Source organism: Gymnoscopelus braueri (assembly GCF_963280865.1).
Source record: "Gymnoscopelus braueri genome assembly, chromosome: 8".
In the NCBI taxonomy this organism is placed as follows: domain Eukaryota; kingdom Metazoa; phylum Chordata; class Actinopteri; order Myctophiformes; family Myctophidae; genus Gymnoscopelus; species Gymnoscopelus braueri.
This window is the reverse complement of record NC_137609.1, coordinates 18,468,951-18,483,049: the sequence shown is the minus strand read 5'-3', so window position 1 is coordinate 18,483,049 and position 14,099 is coordinate 18,468,951. Positions and strand designations below refer to the sequence as shown.

The window sequence follows — 14,099 nt, the reverse complement described above, 5'->3', positions numbered from 1 at the left end:
ACGACTAGTAGCGGGGGTAATGGTTGACAAACTGCAATTTTCAGCTTATGAAATGGCTTGAAAATTGCAGGCTAAAATGCTCTTTCTGATGGTGATGAAAAGATCTCATTAAAATAAATAGCAGAGAGCCTCTTTGTTGTGCTTACAGGGAGGACAAGGGTAGCCTACTCCTCGCGCCATGATGTTGAGCGATGGGGGTTGCCTTCGTGTAGGGCCCTTCACTTCTATGAGGCCAGAAGGGTAAGGGATGGCTCACTAATGACTCAGACAAGTTGGAGAATGCATTAGAGAGGTAACATGCAGCTGGGTGACGCTAACCTCACACACTGGCAAAACAGCATGGCCAATTATTCCTGGCCTGTGCCACAGAGAAAGATAACCACATACCACAAAGGTGGTAAAAGCAAGTTGCAAACCGTCTGTGCGGACGTGGGCAGCCTTTGGCGTGGATTTCAAGAGAAATGGGGAAATATAGCACAGAGGGATGAATAGAGCTGCTTAAATAGGAATCTTCTGCTTGAATAGAGAGTGCCAATTGGGTTTGTTAAAGTACGCATTGGCCAGCATTGTGGGAAAGGGGTCGTCCACTCTGAGGAGGCTATCAATAGAGGGGACTATGAGAATATGATGATGGCTCCATGCACTGGCTCTGTGAAATGGAGCCTTTTTGTAACGTGTCATGGTCATTTTCACTGAAACAATATATTTGGGAAGTGGATCCACACATGGCGGATACCAATCTCTACAGGTTAATGACAGGGAGGAGGGAGAATGGCCCTCCAGACAGGTTGTGCCCATGGGAGAGAGACAAAAGATGCGGTGTCGTCATGCCCTTCGTCACCATAGATTCCTACATCTGCCCTCTGAAGAGAGTGGGAGCAACAGAAAGGAGAGAGACCTCCATTGCACTGATGATGACCATCGTTGTTAATGGACCACAGAGTGACCACTTATTGTGATCCATCCCAAACATAACAAAAATCTAATTTCCCTTAAATGAAAGCAGTTATTCTGAAAGCACCTGAATTAGGCCATCCTTGCCACAATAAATTGTCAGTGCCCACATCTCATTAAATGACTGCAGCGGACTCATTGTCGAATGATGAATGAAACCTATTTATCTTTTATCTTCTATGTGCTGTTTAAAAAGAGAGAGGGTTTGTTAGTGCAGCTCAAGCTATTGTATTTCACATAAGCAGTGTTATTATCAGCTTAATTTTAATTAATTTGTCAGTGGAAATAGTGACATTTCAATGCGATAGACAAACTAATGAAGAGCACAAACCACATAATGGTACATTGTTTACATAATGGGCCATTTCTGTTCAATTATTGTGACAGACTGGCAAGTGGAAAAGGATGAGCAGGCTACTCAACTAAAACTAAATCTAATTATATTTAGTGTTTCATGGGTTGTAAGCATGTTTGTTTTCCCACAACACTGCCTCTCCCATACTTTAACTATTTAGCCCCTTGTTTTCTTTTTGACTTAAGCAAAATAGCAACACAAATATTTGAAACTCACTTCTGATCAACTTTTCACAAATAACAGAATAGGGAATATGCTTTTTACGTTTCCTTGTAGATTTAATCTACAAGGATAATCAGATGGTTTTATGACATAGCCTTTATTACATTGTGAACTGTCGCCCCCCCCCCCTTTGTTTGATTGGTCAGTAATGCCAGGAGGAGTGTATAAACCTTGGAATCACATAGCAAAATAATCCCAGAAAACTTGGTTAAAGGATTTGGCATTTGTGCAGGCAAAACAAAGTGTTTTGTAATATTTTTCAAGGCACACCAAAGCCTGCTCTTAAAACTACATAGAGAAAAAAAGATGCAGATAACATATACTAGAAATCATATAATGATTATCATCAAATTCTGCTTAAAATATAAATTATTGAAAGCAGTATACTGGGAACATTTGTAAGTCTTGCTGTACACGATTTCACAGCCATGTAGATAGGCTTATCTTCTGTGGGTTGTGACCCACAGTGTATACCACACTACATTATACACTGCTGTCTACATTCAAGATGAATAATAATAATAATAATAATAATAAATACATGTATTATTATTATTTTAAAAAGGTCCTCTGCATTGTGATCTGCACCTGTGATCCTACTCTGTTCCCAGAAATCAAAATGAACCTGAAAGTACGATATGGTGACATTCCAGTAACGTGTAATGTGAAACCAGGAAACAGGAAAATGGCAAGAAACTTCATCTGGGGGAGACAACTTTGAAGGCTCATAAAGTTGCACATTATTTTTAAAACAAAGGTGGCCTCATATTAGTTGAAATCAACCAGTGTTGATGGTGAATCACTAGATTCAGTACAATCAGTTACTGCCATCTACAGACCAAAGTCTATAAGTACAGTTTTTTTCAGCCTGCTATCTATGCAAATTTTCACTTGGTCTCTTATCAGGCCCTGCTGTTTGGAAGTGGATCACTAACTCTTAACTGCAAAAATGAGAAGACAGGGGGGTCTAATGTAGCCTGGGTAAACCCCTCCCCCCTGAGATTTCCGGAGGGAGGGGGGTTTACCAGGCTAGGTCTAATATGCTTTAAAGGGGATAGGACAACTCGTCTGGCATTGTAGATTTTCTGAGTGTACATTTTTGTGTCACTGGGAAAATGTAATATTTGACAGAATGCAGCAAACACTTTCATTATGTGTAGTGCTGGAGGTATATACAGTACTGTATATAACCAACCAACCCTATATACTTTGTTGACCAGAGTCCCCCAGGGGTCTATTAGCCCCCCGTCTACACCAAATCTCTTCGTCTCGTTGGGACACGTTGTGAGCTTGTAGATCTGCACTAGCCTGGGACCAGACGAATCTGCCAGTGCAAAAATTAAATTGCCCGGCAACGCGAGGCTAGATCTGCACAATGTTCGCCCCAGATTAAGGACACTATAGGGTTCATGTGGTTAAGAAAAGACTACCGAGTCAAGTTCACTGATATGTGGCACGCAGTCTGTTTCCTACCAATGGAGCAACACACCATCATTTAGTACTTTGTCAGTGGTGTAAAGTAACTAAGTACATTTACTCAAGAAGTGTACTTAAGTACACTTTTGAGGATTTTTTACTTTACTGGAGTGTTTCCAATTTTCAATTATTTTACTTCTACTCCACTTCCTCTCAGAGGCAAATATTGTACTTTTTACTACGCTACAATTATTTGACAACTTTAGTTACTAGTTACTTTGTAGATTTTGATTATTATTACAAAACATGCATTAACCACTTCAGCCCTTTGTATACAGGCTATTTGAAAATAGCCGATCTACAAGCTCACAACACGTTTTCAAAGCCTTTTTGGAAACTTGTGAAATGGGACATTCTGCAAAATGAGTACTTTTACTTTGTGGTATTGGTACTTTTACTTAAGTACAAAATGTGAGTACTTCGTCCACCACTGCTTTCTGTAGAATAATCAATATCTCATTTGAATATAAAAATTGCCATTTTATGATATATGACAAACTGTCCACTAAACTCTTTACCTTGACAGATGTCTTTCATTTCTGTCCAGAGGTGCATTGGAAGATTCAATTGTGGACAGTAGAGGGTTGTTCTTCTCAAGCTCTTGTGCAGCTATGTCCAGACTATCATCCACTTGAAGAGGAGCTTCTTCTTCAGCTTCATTCGCCTCATGTTCTTCTGTCTGATGCAAGCTGCTTGTTTTCTCCTCTTGGGTTTGTATGCAGTTAGTTGTTCTATTGCTGCCTATTCGCTTTTGTAGTTCCTGTTGATAGGCCTTCTCCTGGGCCAGGCTTTCAGTATCAGACTCAGGGGAGTCCCACGGATTGAGAGGAACTTGTTCTGGTGAAGGAGGCACGACTTGAGCATCCTTCATGTATGTCTTTCCATGTCTGAGGTCTTTATCCACGTTTGTGTAGCTAGCCTCTGGGAAAATAAAAAAAGAGTATTGCTTCATCATGCTGTGTCCATAGATCATGGGCCTTTTAAATCCTGTAGCCAAGTAAACAGATTTAAAAAAAAGTTTTCAATCTTGTAGTAGGATGACAGCATACAATTGGAGAAATCTGAAACCGATTCATTAAAGTGCTTACATTCAATGATTTAAAAAAGACAAAAGATTTTTAAAAATACATTTGAAATGCCTTCGTTTCCTTAGAGCACTGTTTGAAGGCATAATAAATATAAATAAACCAAATTGAAGCACAATTAGTTCAAATGTAAGCCTATTATTCCAGCTCCACAATTTTAATCAGGGGAGCCAGACAAGTGGCGTTGTTACTCAAACTGCCCTGATGCGAGGTGGGGGCACTTTCGCAAATCGCAATGGAGAGCACCACGCTCGCGGTAAATGTATTTTATCTGCTTGTTGATTTAGAAGTCATGCTGCTACGAGTCGTACGTGTGCACCGCCGCTGGCCGTTTGTTTACGTGACTGTTTCTGTCAGCATGCGTGAAGCGTCACGTCAAATATTTAATCATGTGACAACTATGGCCTTGGATCAAGACTATGCATAGATGTATTTTTTATCGAGTTTCTCATTTGCATATCTACGATAGTCATGGCTAGCACCCCCCCAGAGCCTCCTGGACTTTCACCAGTAAATCTCGTATTTCTCCAAGCATGTACAAATGCAGAATATAAGGTACTGACTCTGTAGCCCCGGATGTTAACTCAACATTCGGAACCAGTGTGCACTGTATTAGTCCGTATTTTTCAATAGATATGCGTTTTAATCCCGTCTGTGGCTGAACGCCATTTCCCCCCTCGTTTTCTTCCTGTTTACATTGAGTGTAATTCCGGCTTTCACCGGATGCGCCTCCTGACTACCGCCCATTGACTTCCGGCAGAATCCGAAGAGAGACGGGATTAAAACACATCTATTGAAAAATACGGACTAATACATTGCACACGGGTTCCTAATGTCGAGTCAACACCCTGGGCTACATGGTCAGCACTTTATATGATGTTTTTGTACATGTACGGAGAAGTACGGGCTTTCCGCGCGGATGTTCAGTGACAATTGGGGGGTAAAGCCCAAGACTATCATAGATAAGAAAGTAAAAGTCAGACTTGATAAAATACATCTATGATAGTCTTGATCCAAGGCTATGACAACTAGATAACACAGCTAGTCAGCTACCGTCTTTTTCAATAAAAATGATCCTGTTTTTACACAATGAAGCGTCTCTTCGTGGCTTCATATATTTTACAAAATATATTATTTTGTCAGCAATATGCAATAGCTTATCCAGCGCTGCCCCCCCCCCACACACACTGTGAGCCAGACTATTAATTTTAGTGTTTCTCTTGCACTCTTTTGCGAAGATATAGGTGTTAGTCTAACAATTAGATCAAGAATTATTTGGAGCAACAATAAAAAATGTTAGCAACGGATATAGGCCTCAAACAATCGTCAGAGCTAGATTCATCCACATGTTCAAACTATGTATCAAAACACCACCCAGGAACCCACACATCTCACAGGCCTATAGGAGAACACAATACAGGCTGCCACCGATTTTCACTAAAACGTGGCATTATTAACAGGTCATTATAGTAGCAATCAAGTTACTCACCCATTTTCATGTCTCAATGTTTGACAGTGGGAATGTAACCATGGAAACGCAGAACGCCACAAGACGCCTGCGCAGTGACAGAACAGCAGTGGTGGAAGAAGTTCTCAGATATTTTACTTGAGTAAAAGTAGCAATACTGCAACCAATGTAGTACAAGTAAAAGTACTTGAGTAAATGTAATAAGTGAAATACATTTACACAGATACACATTTAAAAGTCTAAGGAATGACCGTCACCATCTCCACGATTCTTCACATTTACTTCAATACGTTTATTGTTGCAGCAAAACATCTTACAATTGCCCTCATTAAAAATATTTACCTAAGCTATCTTATTGACGTCGAATATCTAAAATGTAGGCTGACAGACTAATAAACGACACCTAGTCCAGCGCAGCAGTTGCTGGGTGCAGCCACCAGGTGGCACTTAAATATCTGTGTATAGGTCCAGCTAGGGGTTATAAACAAGACAAGTCTCTTGACTGGTGGTGTAAGTGATCGATTAGTAATTGCTAGCGTTTATTTACAGTAACGGGGTATCCCAGTCTCTCCAGCTCTTAGTAAACAGAAAATTCTGCTCAGTCTCAGGTGATCGGGATGAAATTGGTATGTCAATCTGAAAATATATTTTCCATCCACTAAAGAGTTGAGTCCCCGTTTACAACTAATGGATCAGAATATGGCTACTTACACTTATTCTAACGATATCCCATCACACCCTGGACACATGAAGTATGAGGGGTAGTTATAAAAATCGTTCCAACCCAGGCAGATGGCCGTCTACATAACTATATAACTGTGGATGCTCACATCATAATGCTTTGCATGGATGATCATGGCCTCCCTAAAGGGCTATGCCTATGAATCTGTAGGTTGATTAATTTTTTTACAGGTTCAGCTGAAAAACTACAGCAGTTAACATGCCAGGCTAGTAATCAACAGTATCAAAAACTGGTGTAGATAGAAGTGTCCAGAACACAGTACTCATGTTAATGCACACCGATCATTATTTGATTAGTTGCAGCGTGCATGGTCTGAACTGGCATACAACTGAAGTCCAGGGTTTTAAACCCTGTTTAAATACTGAACATGCATCTTGGCAATATACGTAGTCCAAAATTTACTTAGTTATCTGACCTACAAAACTCAGGTAAAAATACAATTAACAGTCAAAACTAGGGTAGAGGGTTGTCATATTTTATTTAGTCAAGACAGTAGAAAACATTTCCGTGTTAAAATTAAAATGACAGCTTGTTGTGCAAACAAAACAAAACTGTTGCCCGTTCAAAAAACAAACATTAAACCCCCATTTTAAAATTGGCACTCTGTAGCTCAACTGCCATCTTGAACTATGAGGGTTGAACTTCTTCTCTCAGGAGGTAGTTGCTAGTGAGGAATGTTTAGTCGACCTCCTCAATGGTTGGTCCGGAGGATCCGCCGCCACCGGGAGCGGCACCGCCTGCTCCAGGGAAGCCACCAGGCATGCCACCAGACATACCTTCGGGCATCCCGCCTGGCATGCCCCCAGCAGTCTGGTACAGTTTGGTGATGATGGGGTTGCACAGCTTCTCCAGCTCCTTTTGCTGATGCTCATACTCTTCCTTCTCTGCAGTCTGCAATGGAAAGCAAGGGAAATGGAAAGGTTAAGCCTCACATATTGCTCATGGGCAACTAATACATATAATGAGGCTATTTTTCAACTACAGCCGCAACTATTTATTGTTTTGTTAATTATTCTATAGATTACTTTTCCATCAAGTGAGAAGCACATTTTCATACTATTTTTCAACTTGAGAAATTTAGTTCAACTGCCACAGTCCTATTTCTACTTGATCACTCAGACATCCAAGGAAGGTTTAATGCCATCTTTGGTCTTTCGACCTCTGGTGGAAACTACGAAAGGCAGGAAAAAACGTCATCACAGTGATCCAGCCTATTTTAAACTGCAATTTGGAACTTTAATGAAACGTTGGAGGAATCTGTATGGTAGAATATGTTAATACAATTAAACTAGTACATCTGCAGTTATTCGTGGTAGTATATTTTACAACTGAAAAGTTACCCTGCATTAACCCATGAGGACCGGGAAAGCCTATACGTTGTTATACCTTTAAAACCAGGAAAATCATCCGTGTCATTTTAGATATTGCCATGTATATAGCAACAGGAATAATTGGATTAGGAGTTTTTTAAAAAAACAGCCTCAGGTCTAAATGGGTTAAGCAGGCATTCTGTAATGCTTCACAATGTACTACACAAACATGTATACATTCATACCTGGTTCTTGTCCAGCCAGCTGATGACTTCATTGCACTTGTCCAAGATCTTCTGCTTGTCCTCGTCACTGATTTTACCAGCAAGCTTTTCATCCTCTACGGTAGACTTCATGTTGAAGGAGTAAGACTCCAGAGAATTTTTTGATGACACCTTGTCACGTTGGACATCATCCTCAGACTTGTATTTCTCAGCATCCTGGACCATGCGCTCAATATCCTCTTTACTGAGACGACCTGGGTACACAAGACAATAGAATACAGTGTCAAACTAATGATTAAAAAAAGAAGGGCCAGTGCTTCATGTCTGACTGCACAACTCCATCATCGTCGAACCAGCAACCGATCAGTCTCATGGCCTTTGCAAAGCCTGTCAGAAAATATCAGTCAACTAACGTTGAGGCTATTACAGCTGCAACCATTTATTACTTTTAAGTATTCTTTAGATTACTTTCCATCAACTGAGAAGCACAGTCATAATATTTTTCTAATTGATCAATTAGTTCAACTGCTACAGCCCTATTTCTACTTGATCACTCAGACATCCAAGGAAGGGTTTGGGCCATCTTTGGTCTCTCAACCTCTGGTGGAAACTACGAAAGGCAGGAAAAAACGTCATCACAGTGATCCAGCCTATTTTAAACTGCAATTTGGAACTTTAATGAGGTTTGGTTTGAGGAATGTGTATGGTAGAGTATGTTCATACAATAAAACTAGTACATCTGCAGTTGTTTGGGGTAGTGTTCAGGTGATTGACAAGTGGTGTAGTGCACAACTCAATAGCTACCCTGCATTAAGCAGGCAGTCGTTCTCTGCTCACTGGTAGAAATTCTGCAAACTAATAAAAATGTTCTAAGTAAACAACTGTTGCCATTGTCATGTCATACCTTTGTCGTTTGTGATGGTAATCTTGTTCTCCTTTCCAGTGCTCTTGTCAGCAGCAGACACATTCATGATGCCGTTAGCATCTATGTCGAAGGTGACTTCAATCTGAGGGACACCACGGGGCGCAGGGGGAATTCCACAGAGCTCAAACTTGCCCAGCAAGTTGTTGTCCTTGGTCATGGCACGCTCACCCTCAAATACCTGTGGGATGCATGGAACGTTAGCGCCACATGTACAAATGAACAGATATGACAAACAATATCTATGGGAATCGCTCAGACATCCAAGGAAGGTTTTGTGCCATCTTTGGTCTTTCAACCTCTGGTGGAAACTACGAAAGGCAGGAATAAACGTCATCATAGCGATACACACAGTAATACTGGGAGAAGACATGTTCCTCACCTGAATGAGCACACCAGGCTGGTTGTCCGAGTACGTGGTGAAGGTCTGGGTCTGCTTGGTGGGGATAGTGGTGTTACGTTTGATCAGGACAGTCATGACACCTCCAGCGGTCTCAATACCCAAGGACAGGGGGGTGACATCCAGAAGAAGCAGGTCCTGGACGTTCTCAGACTTGTCACCAGACAGGATGGCAGCCTGGACAGCTGTGGATGACAAATGTGTACAGTTTAAGTCATGTACTTCGTATGAAGTTGTTATGAATGGACAGTGTGTAATGTCTAAATTCAAATCTAAAGCCAATTTACAGCCAGTGTTTAGTGCACGATTACATAATGTGTTGAACATTATTCTGTACACCCCCCCCCCCCCATGAAGTTTTAGTTTGATCACTCAGACATCCAAGGAAGGTTTTGTGCCATCTTTGGTCTTTCAACCTCTGGTGGAAACTACGAAAGGCAGGAATAAACGTCATCACAGTGATCCAGCCTATACCACCCCCCCCCCACATACAGTCTGTGCGGAAAGACTAGTAGTCTTGCACTTGAAATAGAAGCCACAACTCACCAGCTCCATAGGCCACAGCTTCATCAGGATTGATGCTTTTGTTGAGCTCCTTGCCATTGAAGAAGTCTTGCAGCAGTTTCTGGATCTTGGGAATGCGAGTGGAGCCACCAACCAAAACGATGTCATGGACCGCACCCTTGTCCATCTTGGCATCACGGAGTGACTTCTCCACGGGGTCCAAAGTGCCACGGAAGAGATCAGCGTTCAGCTCCTCAAAACGAGCCCTGGTGATGGAAGTATAGAAATCGACTCCCTCGTACAGAGAGTCGATCTCAATGCTGGCCTGAGTGCTGGAAGACAGGGTGCGCTTCGCCCTCTCACATGCGGTGCGTAGACGCCGGACAGCCCTCTTATTGTCACTGATGTCCTTTTTGTATTTGCGCTTGAACTCTGCAATAAAGTGGTTGACCATGCGGCTGTCAAAATCTTCCCCTCCAAGATGAGTGTCTCCAGCAGTGGACTTTACTTCAAAAATGCCATCCTCAATGGTCAAGATGGACACATCAAAAGTACCACCACCGAGGTCAAAGATGAGCACGTTCCTCTCAGCACCAACCTGAAAATAAGATTACAGTTAGAGCAGCACTAAACGGACCCATTTTTTTTTAAAGCAGCACTGTGCAAAGGACAATTTAGGTGCATTTTGATCATGTTCACAGTACTGTGCAACCGGGGAATAAGTTGAATACCTTTTTGTCCAACCCATAAGCAATGGCAGCAGCTGTTGGCTCATTGATGATACGGAGGACATTCAGACCCGAGATGGTGCCAGCATCCTTGGTGGCCTGGCGCTGAGAGTCATTGAAGTATGCAGGCACTGTGACGACTGCATTGTTTACAGTCTGGGGAGAGAACAAACAATCCAGTCACTTCCATTACTTTCTTGAACAACGCCAAATTACACACCGCCTTTAAGCCACTTGAAACCCACCTTTCCGAGATACGCTTCAGCAATTTCCTTCATCTTCACCAGCACCATTGACGAAATCTCCTCTGGGTAGAATGACTTTGTCTCGCCCTTGTAATCAACCTGGACTTTGGGGCGGGTGTTGTCATTGACCACTTCAAATGGCCAGTGCTTCATGTCCGACTGCACAACTCCATCATCAAACCGGCGACCAATCAGTCTCTTGGCATCTGCAAAGAGTGTCAGAAAATATTAGTCACGTCACGTTGAGGCCATTTCTACTACAGCCGCAACTATTTATTACTTTGTTAATTATTCTATTGATTACTTTCCATCAACTGAGAACCACATTTTCATAATGTTTTTCCAAATGATCAATTAGTTCAACTGCCACAGCCCTATTTCTACTTGATCACTCAGACATCCAAGGAAGGTTTAATGCCATCTTTGGTCTTTCAACCTCTGGTGGAAACTACGAAAGGCAGGAAAAAACGTCATCACAGTGATCCAGCCCATTTTAAACTGCAATTTGGACCATTAATTAAACGTTTGAGGAATCTGTATGGTAGAGTACTTTAATACAATATAACTAGTACATCCGCAGATTTTTGGGGTGGTGTTCAGATGATTCAAAAGTAGTGTATTGCACAACTCGAAAGCTACCCTGCATTAAGCAGGCTATCCGTCTCCGCTCACTGGTTGAAATTCTGCACAGGAGGCTTGGGGTTGAATCCCTTGAAAGTTTATGGATTGAAGTGCAGCTTTAATATTAACCATTGGGTAACCAAAATGCTTACAACCTGGTGTCCCCATGTAGCTTTGCTGCATGAGGTGAGCTTATAGATCACCCCATTTGTCCTTTTTTATATATATATATATATATATATATATATATATATATCTGACAAGTACTAAATAGGGCATAAGAGGTTAAATGGGTGAAGGTGAGGACTGTCTCCAGACAGACCACACCTTCTGATCGACATGTAAGGATTAAGACTGAAACCTTACCGAAGACTGTGTTGCAGGGGTTCATGGCAACCTGATTCTTGGCGGCATCTCCGATGAGCCTCTCGGAGTCTGTGAAGGCCACATAACTGGGTGTGGTCCTGTTGCCCTGGTCGTTGGCAATGATCTCAACCTTGCCATGCTGGAACACACCCACACAGGAGTAGGTGGTTCCCAAGTCAATGCCCACTGCTGGTCCCTTAGACATGTTTCCTGAAAGAACATCATAACGTACAGAGATGGTAAAAATTGCTTTGCCATAAAGTTGTAGCCTACTAACTGTTGGGTCACTATGCATTTGGCTCCAAATATGTTTTCTGTTGGGATCACACTTGTCACTAGCACTCCTATTTCTACTTGATCACTCAGACATCCAAGGAAGGTTTAATGCCATCTTTGGTCTTTCAACCTCTGGTGGAAACTACGAAAGGCAGGAAAAAACGTCATCACAGTGATCCAGCCCATTTTAAACTGATATTTGGAACTTGTTTGTTTGAGGAATCTGTATGGTAGAGTAAGTTATGGCCTGGGTGTGTCAATGTGACATTTGAAGCAACTGACAACTCTTTACCAGTTCCCGCCCATTCATGAGGTCAAGCAGGAAACAGTTGCTACTTCCTCACAAAGCCCAAAATGGCGAGGCGCCACATTTGCAACAGTTTAACGCTGGATGGCAACCATGCTACACCGAATCCCAGCCAAGAGTGATATTCATGAGCAGTGATGTGCCTGCTGTTTTCTGGCATCCTGCCTTCTGGCATCGTACTAAACATTACACCATCAACGATGTTCCATTTTATCAAATGATATCATTTAGACAGCCAGTCAGCAGGTCATCGAGGAAAGCAATCAACTGAATCGAATTTACACATCCTCAACAGGTCACATTTCAACGGCAAATGAGATCCCAATGTTGCCAATCCAGCTAGCTAAAATATATGTAAACAAGCCATTAAAACCCAACATGGGTGTAAATCATGTCTCCAATCTGACACGGGTAAATAAAATAAAGTTTAATTTAAAAGGACAAATCATCTTTTGAGTTAGGCCTGAAAGTAAAATTAACGTAAATACATTGACTTGCTCACTTAGGGACATCAAGTAAGGGACACGATGCTTTGGGCCGCGGATCTCCTTGTGGGGGAACAACAAGAGATTGCCATTAATGGCGGGGCTCAGACCACGTGGTGAGAGGAGATGTTCTAGAACATTCTACAGCTTCTTGTCGAGCGTTCTGCCGGCTCTGTCGCAACCAACAGTCATTTCGCAATGCATTGATGCAATCTTGTAGTTGTTGTAGGCCATTTCACTATCTCGGTGGATATCAAGACAATAAACCGGTTGTCTTCCTAACGTTTTGTTGAACTACCGTTGGGATTTTTTCCAAGCCAACACAATACAGGCCATTGTTAAACATAGCTCTGGTCCAGAGCGTTATCGAGTTCTCGCCATCACTCTGCCAGGCGCGCTGCTACTCATGGACCGAAATTCCATTACCGTGCGAGGTCTCAAACTGTAGTAAATTCGTTTAGTAAATTCGCTACTTCTCAAAACAGGGCAGTTTTGTGTTGTTGGAAGTCTATTCTCCAGGGTGGGAAGCCTCTTAGGACTGTATAATACACTTTTTGGGCAGAAAATAAGTAATGTCCATTTACTCCACTGCGCGCTCTACAGATCTGGTCAATATAAATTACCATCGACCAGATCTGTAGAGGGCGCAGTGGAGTACAGACAATAATTTCCACCTGGCGGACATTTTATTTTCTGCCCAAAAAGTGTATTATACAGAGAAGGTGGGGTCCTGAAAGGCTTCCCACCCTGGGGAATAGACTTCCAACGACCAAAACTGTCTTTTTTTCGGCAAGTAGCAAAACAGTTCTTAATGTTAACTAAAGACGGAGACCTCGCACGATGGGGAATTTTGGTTAGAGCAGCGCGTTGAGAGAACTCCCCACGCTCTGCACCAGGGCGAATACAATGCGATCATTGTTAAACCCTCCCGTTTACTGCTCTGTTTCACCGTTTGAAACACGTGGCAGAAGTTAAAAACAACGCTGCTGTTTCTTGTTCACACACAGAAGAAAAATAATGAAATATGATGAGACTCACCAAATATTGGAAGCTTCCGCTGATGATGAAAATGGTGTTATTGGTCGAGTTGTGCAGTGGCGAAGCTGCTGCTGTTCGCCTGGAGCCTGAGAGAGTGAAAGAAAGAAGGCAGGCAGTGGGTCTTCTATATCTGTGACCATAGCAGCCAATCACACGCCGAGGCCGAGGCTGTTTCTCAGCGATCCAACCAATCACCTGACCCTGACGTCACCAGGCAGTACATGTGGTAAGCCAATCGCCGTGGAAAGACTGGTGACGCGAGGTTAATCGCCATGTGACTTTACTTTACGTCCCTCCCACTTCCTGTTAGGAGTCTCCGCCTTTCTTTCGTCGGCTGCCTGAGTTTCATTTTTGACTGAGTGGTTACATTG

At 42.3% G+C, this 14,099-nt stretch overlaps 1 protein-coding gene across 1 annotated transcript; it reads right to left on the bottom strand.

Moving 5' to 3' along the window:
* Nucleotides 1-6,763: 6,763 nt before the first annotated feature.
* On the bottom strand, nt 6,764-13,861 carry LOC308091053 (heat shock cognate 70 kDa protein). Its single transcript, XM_080436354.1, has 9 exons — nt 13,729-13,861; nt 11,623-11,832; nt 10,636-10,841; nt 10,394-10,546; nt 9,705-10,260; nt 9,141-9,343; nt 8,741-8,939; nt 7,858-8,090; nt 6,764-7,193 (listed from the first exon to the last, which is right to left on the bottom strand). The coding sequence occupies exons 2-9, from the start codon at nt 11,825-11,827 to the stop codon at nt 6,981-6,983; spliced, it is 1,968 nt and encodes a 655-aa protein (XP_080292480.1). The 5' UTR covers nt 11,828-11,832; nt 13,729-13,861; the 3' UTR covers nt 6,764-6,980.
* Between the last annotated feature and the right edge of the window lie 238 nt (nt 13,862-14,099).